Source organism: Haliaeetus leucocephalus, unplaced genomic scaffold, assembly GCF_000737465.1.
Source record: "Haliaeetus leucocephalus isolate CR32 unplaced genomic scaffold, Haliaeetus_leucocephalus-4.0 Scaffold362, whole genome shotgun sequence".
Lineage (NCBI taxonomy): Eukaryota > Metazoa > Chordata > Aves > Accipitriformes > Accipitridae > Haliaeetus > Haliaeetus leucocephalus.
Genome location: NW_010972798.1, coordinates 6845597 through 6859921, shown reverse-complemented (window position 1 = coordinate 6859921; position 14325 = coordinate 6845597). Strand labels below are relative to the sequence as shown.

At 56.0% G+C, this 14325-nt stretch overlaps 1 protein-coding gene across 3 annotated transcripts in view; it reads left to right on the top strand.

Moving 5' to 3' along the window:
• DVL3 (dishevelled segment polarity protein 3) overlaps positions 1-11759 on the top strand; it is a 31565-nt gene extending 19806 nt beyond the window's left edge. Inside the window, exons 2-16 of one of the 3 annotated variants that reach the window (XM_010572989.1) lie at positions 702-771; positions 4656-4777; positions 5183-5289; positions 5876-6011; positions 6289-6382; positions 6790-6859; positions 7134-7273; positions 7471-7547; positions 7939-8006; positions 8367-8417; positions 8539-8688; positions 9529-9660; positions 9917-10084; positions 10696-10908; positions 11144-11759. In XM_010572989.1, coding sequence (XP_010571291.1) covers positions 702-771; positions 4656-4777; positions 5183-5289; positions 5876-6011; positions 6289-6382; positions 6790-6859; positions 7134-7273; positions 7471-7547; positions 7939-8006; positions 8367-8417; positions 8539-8688; positions 9529-9660; positions 9917-10084; positions 10696-10908; positions 11144-11568 — 2023 coding nt within the window. In that variant the 3' untranslated portion in view covers positions 11569-11759. Of the gene's footprint in view, positions 1-701; positions 772-4008; positions 4433-4655; positions 4778-5182; positions 5290-5875; positions 6012-6288; positions 6383-6789; positions 6860-7133; positions 7274-7470; positions 7548-7938; positions 8007-8366; positions 8418-8538; positions 8689-9528; positions 9661-9916; positions 10085-10695; positions 10909-11143 lie in introns of those variants that run through there. The other 2 variants (XM_010572991.1, XM_010572990.1) reach the window with 2 other exon arrangements.
• The last annotated feature ends 2566 nt before the right edge of the window (positions 11760-14325 follow it).

The window sequence follows — 14325 nt, the reverse complement described above, 5'->3', positions numbered from 1 at the left end:
AATTTACAAGTTGTTTTGATTACTTTTTCCACAGTGACTCTGCATTTAAGTGCCCAGTGATATTTAAAATAGAAGGAATAAATTTTCTCTCCAAAGAAAACTGATGGTTTTACTGTTGGGGGGGAAAAAAAATTATCAGTGCTCCCTCCACTATGAAGACTGATAATAATGTAGCTGTTTGTGTAATGTGGGAACATGACATTGTGGCATAACTATAAAGCTTGAAGTGATGTTGAAATATTATGTACATAATTAAAAAGCAACAGTAACATTTGTGAGGCAGCTTGTTTAATGTATTTCACTTTCATCTATTAGAAATCTCTGGCATAGGTTGTGATTCTTTCAGATCATTATAAAGATGTTTAAATTATGTATTTCTTTAGAAACAAGCGAACTGGTGGAAATATGCATCTGATTTTTTTTTTTTTTTTTCACTGATTAAAATGTGAATTGGGCGATAAAACAGCTGGATGCACACGGGAGAGCGTATTCTGCCCTTGTCTTCTCCCCTCCAGCCTGCCAGTCGTGGCTGTGGGCATAGGAAGCTGTAGCCTGGCAGCAGGAGGGAGCTGCCAGTGCTTTCCCTGCCCCATTCCCAAGCCTGGGCTGCCTGTTGTTGGGTGCAAACTCCTGCCTGGGAAAGCCTCCTTTTCCTCTGAAGTCCTGGACCCAGCTCTGACTGTCTCCTCTCCCCTCTGCAGGGTGGTGAAAGAAGAGATCTCAGATGACAATGCCAAGCTTCCCTGCTTCAACGGCCGGGTGGTGTCGTGGGTAAGCAAGCGCCTTGCTTCGGTATCTTGCTGCCTGTTTCTGCCCTCTCTGAAAACCACCATTTGGTTGCATAGTGCCAACTAAGGCACGGGGACTGCTCTGTACTATCGGCGTGCTGACTGCTAACGAAGCTGATGAGCTGGATTACCATGCTCCAGTCCCTCAGCTGGAGAGGGGGCTGTGTGGTGCTGGGTCCCCCATGCTGGGGAAGATGCGGGATGCCTCTGTGGAGAGCTCGCGGTAACTGATGCCTGGCAGAGGTGGTGGTCCCGGCCTGTCCGCAGTGTAACCCATGTGCCCCTATGGCAGGGTCAGCTTTCCAAGGGAAGTCCCGCTCCGGTGACTGGCGCAAAGGGCTTAAGTGACTTTAGTGCTGGTGAAGTGGACTGGATTTGACTGCCCTGAAGACTAAAGGTACTGCCTGGGCAGCTGCAGGACAAGCTTCTCCCGCCATGCCGTGCCATGCACATGCTCTGTCCCCTGCCCGCATGCCTGCATCTGCCCCCAAGGGGACCCTCTATTTGTGGGGGGAGAGGGTATTTAGTCTCCATAGCCCATCATCCCTGTTTCCCCTCTGCTGAGCTGCAGTTTGTGCTGATGGGGGTGCGTGGATCTACATCAGGAGCAGAACCAAGACCCAAGCGCCTTTTTCCAGAGGCCACCAAATAGCACCTGAACAGTGAAAATCCTCAGCAAATCAGGCTAGGTGGGACCTAATGCTTCTTCTATCCCTGCACCAAACAGCTAGGCCTCAGCTGAGGGGCCATGAAGCGACTGTGTTTTGGGAGGGAGGGTGGGGGTGGCAGGACCGGTCGGGTGCCCTGCTGCCAGACTGGCTCCCGCTGGGATGCTGGCCAGGGGAGCAGCGCGCAGGCTGGGGTCCTGCCTGCACCCCGCACTGCACCGGGAGGAGAGGGTGCACTGGGTTCCCACACAAAGAGCAGGCAGCCGGACGCCTGCCGTCCTCCCTCTAGCGGTTAGCTGGGCCCTTTGGAAAACAGCCTGTCCGGCTCTTGGCCACCATCCCTGCTGCTGCTGCATCTGCCCTGAGACATCTCCCCACCACTCCCTTTCCAGCTGCCTTTTGTTTTCACCTGCTCTATGGGGATTCCCAAAGTCTCTGAACCCTTTCTATTGCTCTTTTTTTTTTACCTTGTGTACTTTTCCTTGTGGTCCACGCATCCACGCAGCTGCTGGCTTTCCTTGTAGAGCCTCTCTGGTTGCTCAGTGTGAGTGGCACGGAGCCGGTGCAGCTCCGTCTGGTGTGACCAGGGCATCGTGCTGCTGCTCTGGTGTGCTGGCTCCTTGTGGAGAACTTGTGCCTGGAGTTAGCACTACTACCAGCCCTTGTGCACAAAGGGTGACAGCAATCTCGGAGACCTTTATGCACAGCTGATGATCCCTTTTTCTATCTCTGCTGAGAGTCTTCTTGTCCATGGGTGGTTTGGGGGCTTGTGGGGGGAGCACTTGCTTTGCTGCTTCTGCCAGACAGGCTGGGATGAGGCTATTTTAGGAACTTGGTACTAATTTTAGCTAGAGGGAAAGACGGGGGCTTGGATCCAAGTGAGTATTTCCTGAGAGTGCAAGAGGCAGGAAAAGTGCAGGGTGGTTATCAAAACCTTCCCTGGAGGAAATCCCAGCCCTGGGAGTGATAGAGGAAGGCAGCATCAGTCCCCCTGCTCTGGAACACCCCCTCTCCTTTCCTTCTCACTGCTGTTTGACAGCTGCCTGTAGCTAGTTCCCTCTGTCCAGATATATTTGCCTGGTTTTGCCTCAAGATCTTCAGGCATAGAGCATTATAAGACTTTTCCCTAGGCAATGCTGGCCACTTCCAGCATCTCTTCTCCCCTGTGCTCCCAGGCAGTGGCTGCCAGAGCAGGGATGTGGCCCTCAGGGAGTGGGATGTGTCCTGGGAAGACAAGTCACCAGGAAGGTGCCTGGAGCAGAGCCCAACATGTGCCTGGGGCTTATTGGAGGGAGGGAAGCTGAGCTGAGTGTGAGACCAGAGCTGGTTAGGCAGTTGTGAGAGCAGGAGCCACTGGGCTTGTCCTGGGGCTTGTGGGACAGGCTCTGCAGCTTTTGACGCCCCAGGGTGTTCTCTGCCCTGTCTGCTGCCTTGGCTGTGGCTTTTTCAGGGCTGCTCTGTCTTCCTTGCCCTGGCTGCATCCCTGTCTCTGTTCCCAGTGCCTCCCTGGCAGCAGACCTCTGTCCCCCTGCCCTAATGATAATCTGTGGGGCCCATCCCCCCCTTCATCATGGTTTCCCCAGTTCTTGAAGGTGGGCAGGGCACAGCTCTGTGTTTCATCAGTGATGCTGGGAAGTGCTCAAGACCTGTGTAAATAGGCTGTGCCTCCAGCACCTGGGTTGGCATCTGCTCCTGCCTCCATGCAGATGTGGTCCCTTCACCAGTAAGCAGCAGAGCTGCCGCTGCATTTACATTAGTCATTATGGTTTAGGCAGCAGCTATCAGCTCCTTTCCAGCCCATGTTTCATGATCCTTCTGTCCTGACCCACAGTGGGGCATCCCTCACCTCTGTTAGGTCAGATGTCTCCTGTGATGGCTGATGGCTTGGCAGTTGGTTCAAGTACACAAGCTGAGGCTTGACCCATCCTGGTCTCCTCACCTCCCTGGACTGGCTCCAGGCTGACCCATAGCCTGTTTTGTCTGGGGTGGATCAAGGCACTGGGCCCTGCGGTTGCTCCCTGACACTGGGAGAGCGCCAACCCCCCTGCTTGCCCATGCCATGCAGGGGACAGGGATGGGGCAGACGTGAAAAGCACGGAAGGTCCTTAAGAAGGAAATTGATCTTCCCTTGCTTGTGAGCTGTAGCCTGTCCCTGGGAACTTGGTCCCTGGCCAAGGTGGGGGCTCCTTTCTGGGCCCTGTCACGTCTGCTCTGGGGGTCCCTGAATGTCTCTTGCAAGGAGAAGGCTTTTTATTGCTTTCCTGCCCGGCCCTATTGGGATTAGCCCTGCTCAGTGCAGCTTGAAAGCAGGGAGAGCGCAAATCTGCATAGGGAGCAACGTTGGGGAAATGACTTTCCATTGAGTTCATTTGGGCTATACTCTGTTTCATCCCACTGGCAAGCCTGTTCCTTCCAGGAGAGGCTCCACCTCATTCCCTGAGCCCTAAAATTGGTGGTTTATCTTGGAGCCAGAGGCACAGATGTAGGTGTGCCTGGGCTGCCCCAAAGCATGGATGGTATAAAGAGTTCCCGGGGTTTGACCCTTTCCTGGATTTCTGTGCTGGGGAAACTGTTGAGCTTCCCAGAGGTTGGGTGGAGGTTATGCCCAAGCCAATTAGCTGGGCCCAACCTGAAAGTTTGCAAAGTATGTGTGGAAGCCAGAAAAAGAGCATGTTGAAGTCTGTTTCAAAGCCAGCCTCAGCTGTGAGCTCTGTTACCCTCAGCTCCCATGGGCTGTGAAGGTGAAGGTCCTGCTGGGTCCCACAGCTTGAAGGCAAAGGTGTAGAGATTGGTAAAATTGAGAAAAGGGAGGACTGGTAGCTGCCTCTTCTGATGCAAGAAGAACTAGGGGAATCCACTCCTTGCTACAGGACATGTGCTAAAGGTTACCTGAGTGTAAAAACTGTGCGGCATGGGTGTGCAGATGATGTCAGAGTCTCCAAGCAGGGCTGTCAGCCACCCCGACTTCACCGCTGGGTCAGGAATTCCTGAGCCACAAATAGCCGGCGTCTGGGAAGGCGTTGAGGGGGAATGTTGCTACATGCTTGGCCTGTTCCATACCCGCTCCTGGGCATCTGCTGTTGTCCACCGTCAGAGATGAAATCCTGGGCCAGGCAGGCTTTTGGCCAGCTCGTTTGGCCACTCTTCTAAACGTTTTCCTAGTATCTTAGCAATTTCGTTCTGTCTCTTGTCCCTCCAGCTGGTGTCTGCAGAGGGTTCCCATTCAGATGCTGGCTCAGTCTGTGCTGATAACCAAACAGAGCTGCCGCCCTCCATGGAGCGCACGGGAGGAATTGGAGACTCCAGGCCCCCCTCTTTCCAGTAAGTTACCTGGAAACCTATCCTGTTTTCCAAGGGACCCACAGTGATTTTGTTGTAAATCCAGACCAGGGGCTGGGACACTCCCATCCAAATTGGCAGGGATCATAGCCAGCCAGAGGGGAGGAGGATGGGGCTGGGAGCAGATTCTAAGTGGAGCTGCATTATTCAGCAAGCAAGGGCATGCTGAAAATAGTGCAGGGAAGTTGGCAAAGAGCTGGCGCAGCTTCCCCCAGTTCTTTGCCTCGCTCTCATAGATGTGCTATGGTTGTTCCCCACCACCTCTGCTCCTTTCCCTCAAGAAGGAGGCAGCTGATGGCAGGAGGCTTGTGCTGGCTAGTGCAGAGGTAGAGAGCACGCTTAAGTCATTCCCTGTTGGACATATTTGTTCCTTTTGTCTCATTACAGTCCTAACACCGGGGGTAGTCGGGAAAACTTGGACAATGAGACAGAGACAGACTCGGTGGTGTCGTCGCAAAGGGAACGACCTCGTCGGAAAGATGGGCCTGAGCACGGTGAGCATTGGTAACATGGCAAGAGCTCTGCAAGGCATGGCTGGGGCACCAGCTGTAGACGTGGGGCAGCTCTGTCTGCTCTGCAGAACCTTCCCAGCTCAGAAGGGCTGTTCAGTGGTCTGAGGCCGTAGCCTCACATTGGAGGCAGGAGCTAACCCATGTTGCGTCACAGCTTGGTGATGAAATCTTTGGGGGCAAAGGAGATGTCTACTGTAGAAGCCTCAAGAGTGGAAAAGAGAGGCAGCAGTGCCTCAGTCCTTCTTAGTTGAAAAGCAGAGTGTGCTATAGCCTTAGCACTCTGTGCTGCTCCTTGGTCTGCCAAGAAACCAGCTGTAACAGTCTTCTGTGGCTTTAGCAGCATTGTTCCTAGTAGCCCATCAGCCTCTTCCCCATCCTCTAGTGGAGCAGAAGATGTATCCCACAGAAGATGGATCTGATCCCAGGGTGGACTCAGAGCCAGCCAGCACTAGATAGGGTTGTCTGACGGCCAGATTAATTCCGAGAAGGTTGTTGTGAGCCCTGCATGGGGAAAGGAGGTGTTTATCTGTAGCGTGTCTGAAGTATACTGAGCCTTGTCTTTCCGTAGCACCCAGGGTGAATGGTACAGTGAAGGGAGAGCGGCGCCGAGACCTGGGTGGGTACGAGAGCTCCTCCACGCTTATGAGCAGTGAGCTGGAGACCACCAGCTTCTTCGATTCAGATGAAGATGACTCCACCAGCAGGTAGGAAAGCTTAGGTCCTGGAGGAACACTGGCTTCCCGCTCCCTCTGCGCACAGAGAGATGCCTTTGCAGGGCACAGTAATCCTGGGCTGCAGGGTCCTTGCTCAGACCTGCCTCTGTCTCAAGTCTCGCGCATCAGCACCCTCTGCTATTGTCTTTCCCCCACGTACATGTTCTGCCCCTGCAATCATCTATTCCCTGTGCAATTTCTGTGGCTTGCTTGCTGCCAGAGCCACCACCCTGGAAGCAGAAGAGCTGACTCTCGCTTTTGCCTCTAGGTTTAGCAGTTCAACAGAGCAAAGCAGTGCTTCCCGTCTAATGAGGAGGCACAAGCGACGCCGGCGGAAACAGAAGGCTCCACGCATTGAGCGGGTACTCAGGGGTTGGGTGTCCTGGGGAGGGCAGTGCTGGGCAAGGCAGGCTGCCTGGTGGATCTCTCCACTCAGTGCTCCAGGGCTGATCAGGGATTTGGGTGTTTGCTGTGAGCACAGCTGGGGACACGTGGTGTCCAAGTGCTCAGACTTCATAAAGTGCTGTAAACCTTTCTCAAGCCAATGTAGCCTCAAGAGCTGGGACCACAGACCTTGTCCTGGCTGTGGAGAGGTCATAAGGAGTGTGGCTGATGCCCTCTGGCTTTGCAAAACTCTGGCATAAGGCTGGAGTTGTGGGTGGTGGCTGTGGTCCCACAGGGAGTGGCAGGGAGCACAAGTGGAGGGGGCCTGGGGCTGGGAATGTTACTGTGGCCCAGGAGGACATCTTATGTTTCACTTATGTTGCAGTCATCGTCCTTCAGCAGCATCACAGACTCCACCATGTCCCTGAACATCATCACAGTCACACTGAACATGGGTGAGTGAGAGGTGTGCATGGAGCCTGCAGTCCTTCCAGAGTGAGGTTGAGTGGTGGAGAGGGAACTGGGGAGGGGGCAAAGAGAACATGTAGCGGGGAGTGAGGAGATGGATTCTGTAGGAAAGTGGCTTGTCTTGAAGCCTCTCAAGAGTTACTCTGCATCCCAGGACATGTCTCTGGGACAGGGGAGCTAGCACATGGTTTGTCTGAGGTTAGGGCTGCTTGTGCCTGCTGCTTCATGGTGTCTTACTTCTTTCTCTTTCCATCCCTGCAGAGAAATACAACTTCCTGGGTATTTCTATTGTGGGACAGAGCAATGAGCGTGGGGATGGAGGCATTTACATTGGCTCTATCATGAAGGGCGGCGCTGTGGCAGCTGATGGCAGGATTGAGCCAGGAGACATGCTCTTGCAGGTACTTCACGCCCACATACCTCCATCTTTGGGCCTGGGAAAGCAGTAAGAAAAGACCCAGAAGCCTCCCTGCGCTCTTTGGCAGGCTAAACCCAGGAAGCTGCGCTTGGAAGAGGGAAGCTGAGTCACTGCTGAGCTGAGAGGGGAGCTCAGCCTCTGGTCACATCTCTGGGACTCACCTCTTTGCGTTGTTTGCAGGTAAATGACATCAACTTTGAGAACATGAGCAACGATGATGCTGTGCGGGTGCTGAGGGAGATTGTGCACAAGCCGGGGTAAGTACTCAGGTTGTTCCTTACCTGCATGGGCAGCTGCACAGTGTGTGCTTGGGGGCGTGTGAGTTGTGTCTTCCAGCCACCTCTGCCAGTGGCTCTGCAGAAGCTCAGAACTTATGTTTTTGGTGTTGCTTTGACTCCTGGGTTTTCATGCCCAAAGCAAGAATTGCAGCCAGCAGCATGGTGGTGAACTGGGGTCTGTGCCCTTTTTTTGTGGGGATGCCATGTCGTTAGGGTCATCGGCAACCCTCAGCAGGGTCACATCATTTTGTCCATGCCACTAAGGAAATCCATAGCTGGAGGGGGACAAGGGCAATTCACTAGCATCCTCCCATCACACAGGGGTTTGTGCCACTGAGCTCTTGTTCTAACTCTCACCTTTTTGTTGCAGGCCCATCACCCTGACGGTGGCGAAGTGCTGGGACCCAAGCCCCCGGGGCTGCTTCTCGTTACCCAGGAGTAAGTGGATAGCTGACCCACCCTTAACGCTGGTGCCCAGCTCATGTGAGAGCCCTGCCTTAAGCACTTACTTGGTTGTTGTCTTGTTCCTCCCCTGTGTGTGTGACTCCATGTGGCACTGAATTGGGGTTCAATGGGGTTTCAGCTCTCCTGTTAGGAGACTGCTATTTCCTATTCCCAGGCCAAAATGCCCATAAGCCCAGCCCTCCTTCCCACATCACGCTGGGGACGCGTTTCACTGGGGCAGGGGGGTCACTTGCTCGGGGCGCCAGAGGAAAGAGAAACCCCCCCTTGAGCCATAGGGGGATCTCTCCCTCTGCACCTCTCCTGCTGACCCTCCCTCTCTTCTTTCTCTCCCAGTTGCTCCCCAGCGGATCTGGGCTGGGCCAGACTCTCCATGCTCCGATCCGGGTGAGTCCCGGCAGATGCTGGGGATGGAATGGGCTGCGCTGAGTCCCTGTCCCTCCCCAGAGGTTGATTTGATGAGGGGATAATTTCTTATAGCTACTGACTGACTCTTTCTTCAATGCAGGTGAGCCCATCCGGCCCATCGACCCGGCAGCCTGGGTGTCTCACACGGCAGCGATGACTGGCACCTACCCAGCGTACGGTATGAGTCCATCCATGAGCACAATCACTTCCACCAGCTCCTCCATCACCAGCTCCATCCCAGAGACCGAACGTAAGTCCTTGTGCCTCCGTGCTCCACCCGCTGCACGGCTTCCTCACCTTCACTGTGCTGTAATGGGAGCAATACATCTGCTTGGGGACAGCTGGGATGGGCAAGATCTGTCCTGCCAAGGGACTAGGAGGGAGGCAGCTCTCACCAGGCAGGTGCTTGGATCAATGGGAGTTCTGCCTGGGTCAATTAATACCACATTTTTCAGCCTTCTATATAAGGAGAGTAGAAGAGCCTGGGCGCAATCCAGGAGCTATGGCAGGTGCAGAGGCAAAGGCTCAGAGCAGTCAGGGATTAGCGGCTAAGAGTGCCAGACCAGAGGGATTCAGCTTGTCCCTGGAGCAATTGCCCTCCCAAACAGCAGATAGGGCAGGATGAAAGCAGCTGGGAGCAGAGAGCCTTGCAGTGGAGCGGGGTCCTGCTGAGCACAGGGCTCTTTTGGTTGCTTTCTGAAGGTTTTGGGTGATTCTAGTATACAGAGCCCTGAAGCAAGGGTCTGGAGAGCTCAGACGGGGCAAAAAGCCAGGAGTTTGTTGTGAGTTTGTGAGGAGCAGAGAATTCTCTTGCTGGGCTGTGTGGGCTCATTTGGCAGCTTTTGTATCTCAGCTGCTTGGGATTGGCTGGAAGGAAGGAGACTCTAGCCTGGGGTTTGCACAAGAGGAAATGGCTGATGTGTTGAAGGATAACATCGGAAGGCTGGAAGGGGGGTTACACAGCATGCGCCCCAAGGCTGGCTGCGATGTATTGTTCCCTGGCCCATTGCTCCTGTGTGTGATGCTTCCATGTAGCCCTGTTGTCTTTTCTGTCCTCTCTCATCTCTGCCTCCCTTCATCCACACCACAGGCCTCGATGACTTTCACCTGTCCATCCACAGCGACATGGCCACCATTGTCAAAGCCATGGCCTCACCAGAGTCAGGCCTGGAGGTGCGTGACCGCATGTGGCTGAAGATCACCATCCCCAATGCCTTCATTGGTAAGAGACTGTGCTGTCTGCAGCAGAGGCAGGGACTGGGGAATGGGTGGCCTGTTTTCCAAGCAGATGCCCAAGGGACCATCTCTGTCACTGTAAGCTAACTGTTGACCAGGCCAGAGTCACAAATTGAACCTTTGGCTGTGCAGTCCCTTTTCACCTTTTGGCCCATTTCATCTTGGCTCCAGTGTGGCCCACTGCCTCAAGGGCCACTGTCTTACTCTCTCTTGCTGTATTTAACTCTGACGTTTGGTGGCAGGTTCGGATGTGGTGGATTGGCTCTATCACCATGTGGAGGGTTTTACAGACCGTCGTGAATCCCGCAAATATGCTAGCAATCTGCTGAAGGCTGGCTACATCCGACATACCGTGAACAAGATTACCTTCTCGGAGCAGTGCTATTACATCTTCGGGGACCTCTGTGGAAGTATGGCACTTGGCGTGGGCGGGAGGGTGAGAATGGAGGGGTAGAGGTCCTGCAGAGTGCTGCTGACACCATGGGGACATAGCTACAGCTATTGCCATCAGGCTGGGCCCCTTGTTCTACAAACCCTTTTAGAGAGTGATGAAGAATATCCCAGCTCCCTTGTCATGCTGCTGGGGTGGTGACATTGGAAACAGTGTTGACAATGTCACTTACTATGATCTTTTCTCCTAAGCAGCCATAGTGGAGTCTTAGTCTTTACTGACTTTGTCTCCAGGCTCTGAACTTCCAGTGCTCACAAGGGGGTGGTGCTCAGACAACTGGGTTCTGCTCAGATAAGAGGGATGGGAAGTAATTGGCAGGGTGAGCTGTAGCTCTGAGGTGGTCCTTTCCCACCAAGCTTGTCTCTGTATTAGAGTGGCAGCTCGGACTTGCACAGCCTGGCTGTTGTCCAGCCAGGAAGCACAAATGGTTGCATTGACTAGCAGGGAGAGCGCCAACTTTTTGTGTCTCCTTGTGTACCCCGTCCATCAGCAAGGGTGGACAGGGAGCTGCTTCATCACACGTGGTTGTCTTTCTGCTTGGATTAACCCCTCTTCTCTGCTTTCTTGCAGACATGGCTAATCTTTCTCTTCATGATCACGATGGCTCCAGTGGTGCCTCCGACCAGGACACTTTGGCTCCACTCCCCCACCCAGGAGCTGCACCCTGGCCTATGGCTTTCCCGTATCAGTATCCGCCGCCTCATCCATACAACCCCCACCCCGGCTTCCCTGACCCAGGCTACAGCTATGGAGGGGGCAGTGCAGGCAGCCAGCACAGTGAAGGTGAGTAAAAAGGACTAAAATATGCCTGCAGGTGGGCAATTGCCCTGTTCAGTATGGGGAAGCAGCAGGAAAAGGCTGCTTAGGCAGGGCCCTATGTGTGGGGAGAGCCAGGGCAAAAGCCATCTCAGAAGGGTTGTGGGACTCAGAATTGAAAGGAGACTGAGGGCGGGGAGGAGCATCCTTTCTTCCTGGCTTGTTTGAGCTGTCGCCTAACCTTGCCTCATGCACTTTACAGGGAGCCGGAGCAGCGGTTCCAATCGCAGCGGCAGCGAGAGGAGGAAGGAGAGAGAGAAGACCGGGGAGTCCAAGTCAGGCGGCAGTGGGAGTGAGTCGGATCACACCACAAGGAGCAGCATGCGGCGTGAGCGCGCGGCCAGCGAGCGTTCGGTGCCGGCCAGCCAGCACAGCCAGCGTAGCCAGCACTCTCTGGCTCACAGCATCCGCAGCCACCACAGCCAGCAGTCGTATGGGCCACCTGGCCTCCCCCCTCTCTTCAGCCCCCCCATGTTGCTGATGCCTCCACCGCCTTCAGCCATGGGGCCCCCTGGGGCACCGCCGGGCCGTGACCTGGCCTCTGTGCCCCCCGAACTGACAGCCAGTAGACAGTCCTTCCGAATGGCCATGGGCAACCCCAGTGAGTTCTTTGTGGATGTAATGTGAAGCGCCCGTCCCCTGTCTGTCTGCTGCCCCTCCTTCCCCTCCATCCCCGTCGTTTGTCTCCTAGGACCAGCCCTGGCTTCACCCCTTGTTTTTTGGGTTTTGTTTTTTTGGGGGTTTTTTTTTTTTTTTTTTGGTCTTGATAACGAAAAGAAAAAAGGGAAAAAAAAATAATAAATGGAACTAAACCTTGATTCTAATCCCTCCTCGAGCAAGGTGGACAGGCCTGGCAGGCCTCCTGGGTGCTGCCAGCCCATCCCGCCACCAGACTTGTGTATTGCCAATGGTAATTCCCTCCTGCCGTCCTCTCTAACCCCATTAATCTGCACCCGTCCCAGCGCCCTGTGCTGCTTGCCCGTGTGTCGCTGCTGCCTCAGTCCTTCCACCCTAAACATCTCTTCTTTCTTTTCACCCTTTTGTGTTTCTTCTATCAAGCAGCAAAGAATTACGGGGTGTTTGACTTTCTCTGAGCCTGCCGCCTGTGGGGGGGAGAGCTGGAGCGTGGCGTGGCCCGACAGGAGGACACGGAGCTCCAAGGGCGCTGGGCACGCGTGGCGCTGAAGATGGCTTCTTTCCTCCCCCTTGCGGAAGACACCCTGCCCTTCCCGCAGCCCTGAAAGGGGAGCAGGGACCAGCCTTATATATGCGTTTTAGATCCCGTTGTAGTTGCCTTTTGGCTAATGCATGAATGTTCCAGGGCTTCAGTGCCTCCAGGGAGTGGAGAGATGCTGCCACTTCCCTCTTGCCTCCCTCCTCTTGCCCACACATTGGGCCAGGTCTGAGCCTGGCACTGCCCCATGGCAGGACTCTCCTTCACCTTGCCTGGGCTGTGAGTCTCAGGGCTGGGGCTGTACCTCTCCATTCAGCCTGGAGTGGTGGTGGGTGCCTGCACGCAGCCTTGCATGACTCAGGGCCCTGCACCTGCCCTTGGGTCCTCGGGGGATTTAAGAGCAGAGTTCTGCTCCCTCTGTCCCACGCTTTGCCCTCCTGCCTGCAACACACTGCTGCCTGTCCCGTTTGTAGCGGCTGTCCCATGCCTGGGGCTGGCGGTGGCAGCTGCAGCCTTCTCGCTCCTGCTGTTGTGCTGCTGCTCAGCAAGGTGACATCTTCAAGGGCCTGGACAGAGTTAGAAAGCGAGGGAGGGGCACAACTGGTTGGCTTTCACGCTTTGGGGAAGTATGGCGGTCCCCTGTATTTGCCCTATGAAGGGCCGGAGTCTACCTCCCCCCTGGCCCAGTGCCTCAAGTGCTGCTGCCCTGGCTGTCGGGAGGGATGAGGCTCTGGGATGGAGCTGGGACAGCCCCGCTCCCTCCGGGCTGTGAACAGCGCCTGGCAGCAACACAAGCTCGCCGGGGAGGGAGGCTGCAGCCTGAACCATGGCCTCTGGGCTCAGTGCCCGCAGATGTGTCAGGACCGTTGAGTCCGTTTGCTCCAGCGCTCCCTGCCCTTTTTCCTTCCTCTTCTGGGTACTCAGAGATGTGCCTCGGGCTGGGGGCAGCCCCCTTCCCCATGCCCAGGGCCACGCATGGTACAGTACAGACAGGCTCGACCCTGCTCCCATTGGTGCTGGCACCCCGGTGCCTTCTCCTGCCGCACTGTGGCTTTCTCTGCAAGCGTTGCCTCCTTTTGTCTTTCTCGTGTTTGCGGTTTTTATATGCTGGAGATGAAATGTATCTTGTCCTCTGGGGTCTGTGTTGCCCCTGCAGCCCCTCTACTAGCTCTCGTGTGCCATCAGTTCATCTCCCCATGACTCCCTAAAGCCTGTCCTTCCCCTCTGCCCGCCGGGGTCAGCCTGCCCAGTGCCCGCTCTCTGCCATCCTGTCCCCCAATCTCGGCACCAGCAAGATGCCGCCTGTCCCCCCCCCCTCCTGATGCCACCCAGCAGCCTCCCCGGCCACTGCTCATGCCCTTGCCCTACCCGCTGGGTTTTATAAAAACAAAACCAATCTCCTTGTTTTTATTTATAAACATAGTTTTATTGGACTCCTGCCTTGTGTTGTTTTGGTGGTTGTTGGTTTGGGTTTTGGGGTTTTTTTTTTCCCCCCAGCCTCTTCTTTTCTGTCCTCCTGCCTTCCGCTCTGCAGCGAGATCCCAGCGGGACGAGGGCACCCTGTCCCCGAGCCTGTTTGCCGACGAGGGCACCCTGTCCCCGAGCCTGTTTGTTTGCCGACTGCCCCTCCCCGGGCTGCCGGGAACTGCTGCGGCCTGAACCCGGGCCGGGCCTCCCGCTGCCGCCGCTCTCCTCTGGGCGGCGCGTCCTGCCCGCGGGCGCTCGGTGCTCCCTGGGTCTCCCGTTTCCAGCGGGTGCGCTGGGAGGGGGGGGAAGAATCGGGGGCAGGTCTGACAGCGGGCGCTGGCCCGGCGCTTGCTGCAGCTTGCCGCCCCCGGCAGCGGGGGTGCCTGTGCGTGGGGCCAGCGCCGTGGGCGGTGCTGGGGCCGCGGGAGCCAGCAGCCCCGTGGAGGGGCACGGTGGCTCCGGGCTTCTACCGGGGGGAAAAAGCAGCCTCCCTGCCCGGGCGCACCCGTGTGCCCTACAGGCGGTCCCCAGGCGGACCGGGGAGGAGGGGGACGCCCCACGCCCGGAGCCCCGGCGCTGCCGCTCGCCCCTCGCCGTGAACGCGGCGGCCACGCCGTCTCCCTTCCGCGGACTACAACTCCCAGCGCGCACCGCGCCGCAGGACTACAGCTCCCGGCAGGCTCCGCGCGGGACTGGCCTTCCCGCCCCCCCCGCCGAGGGGTGCAGCCGGCGCTGAGCCCCGC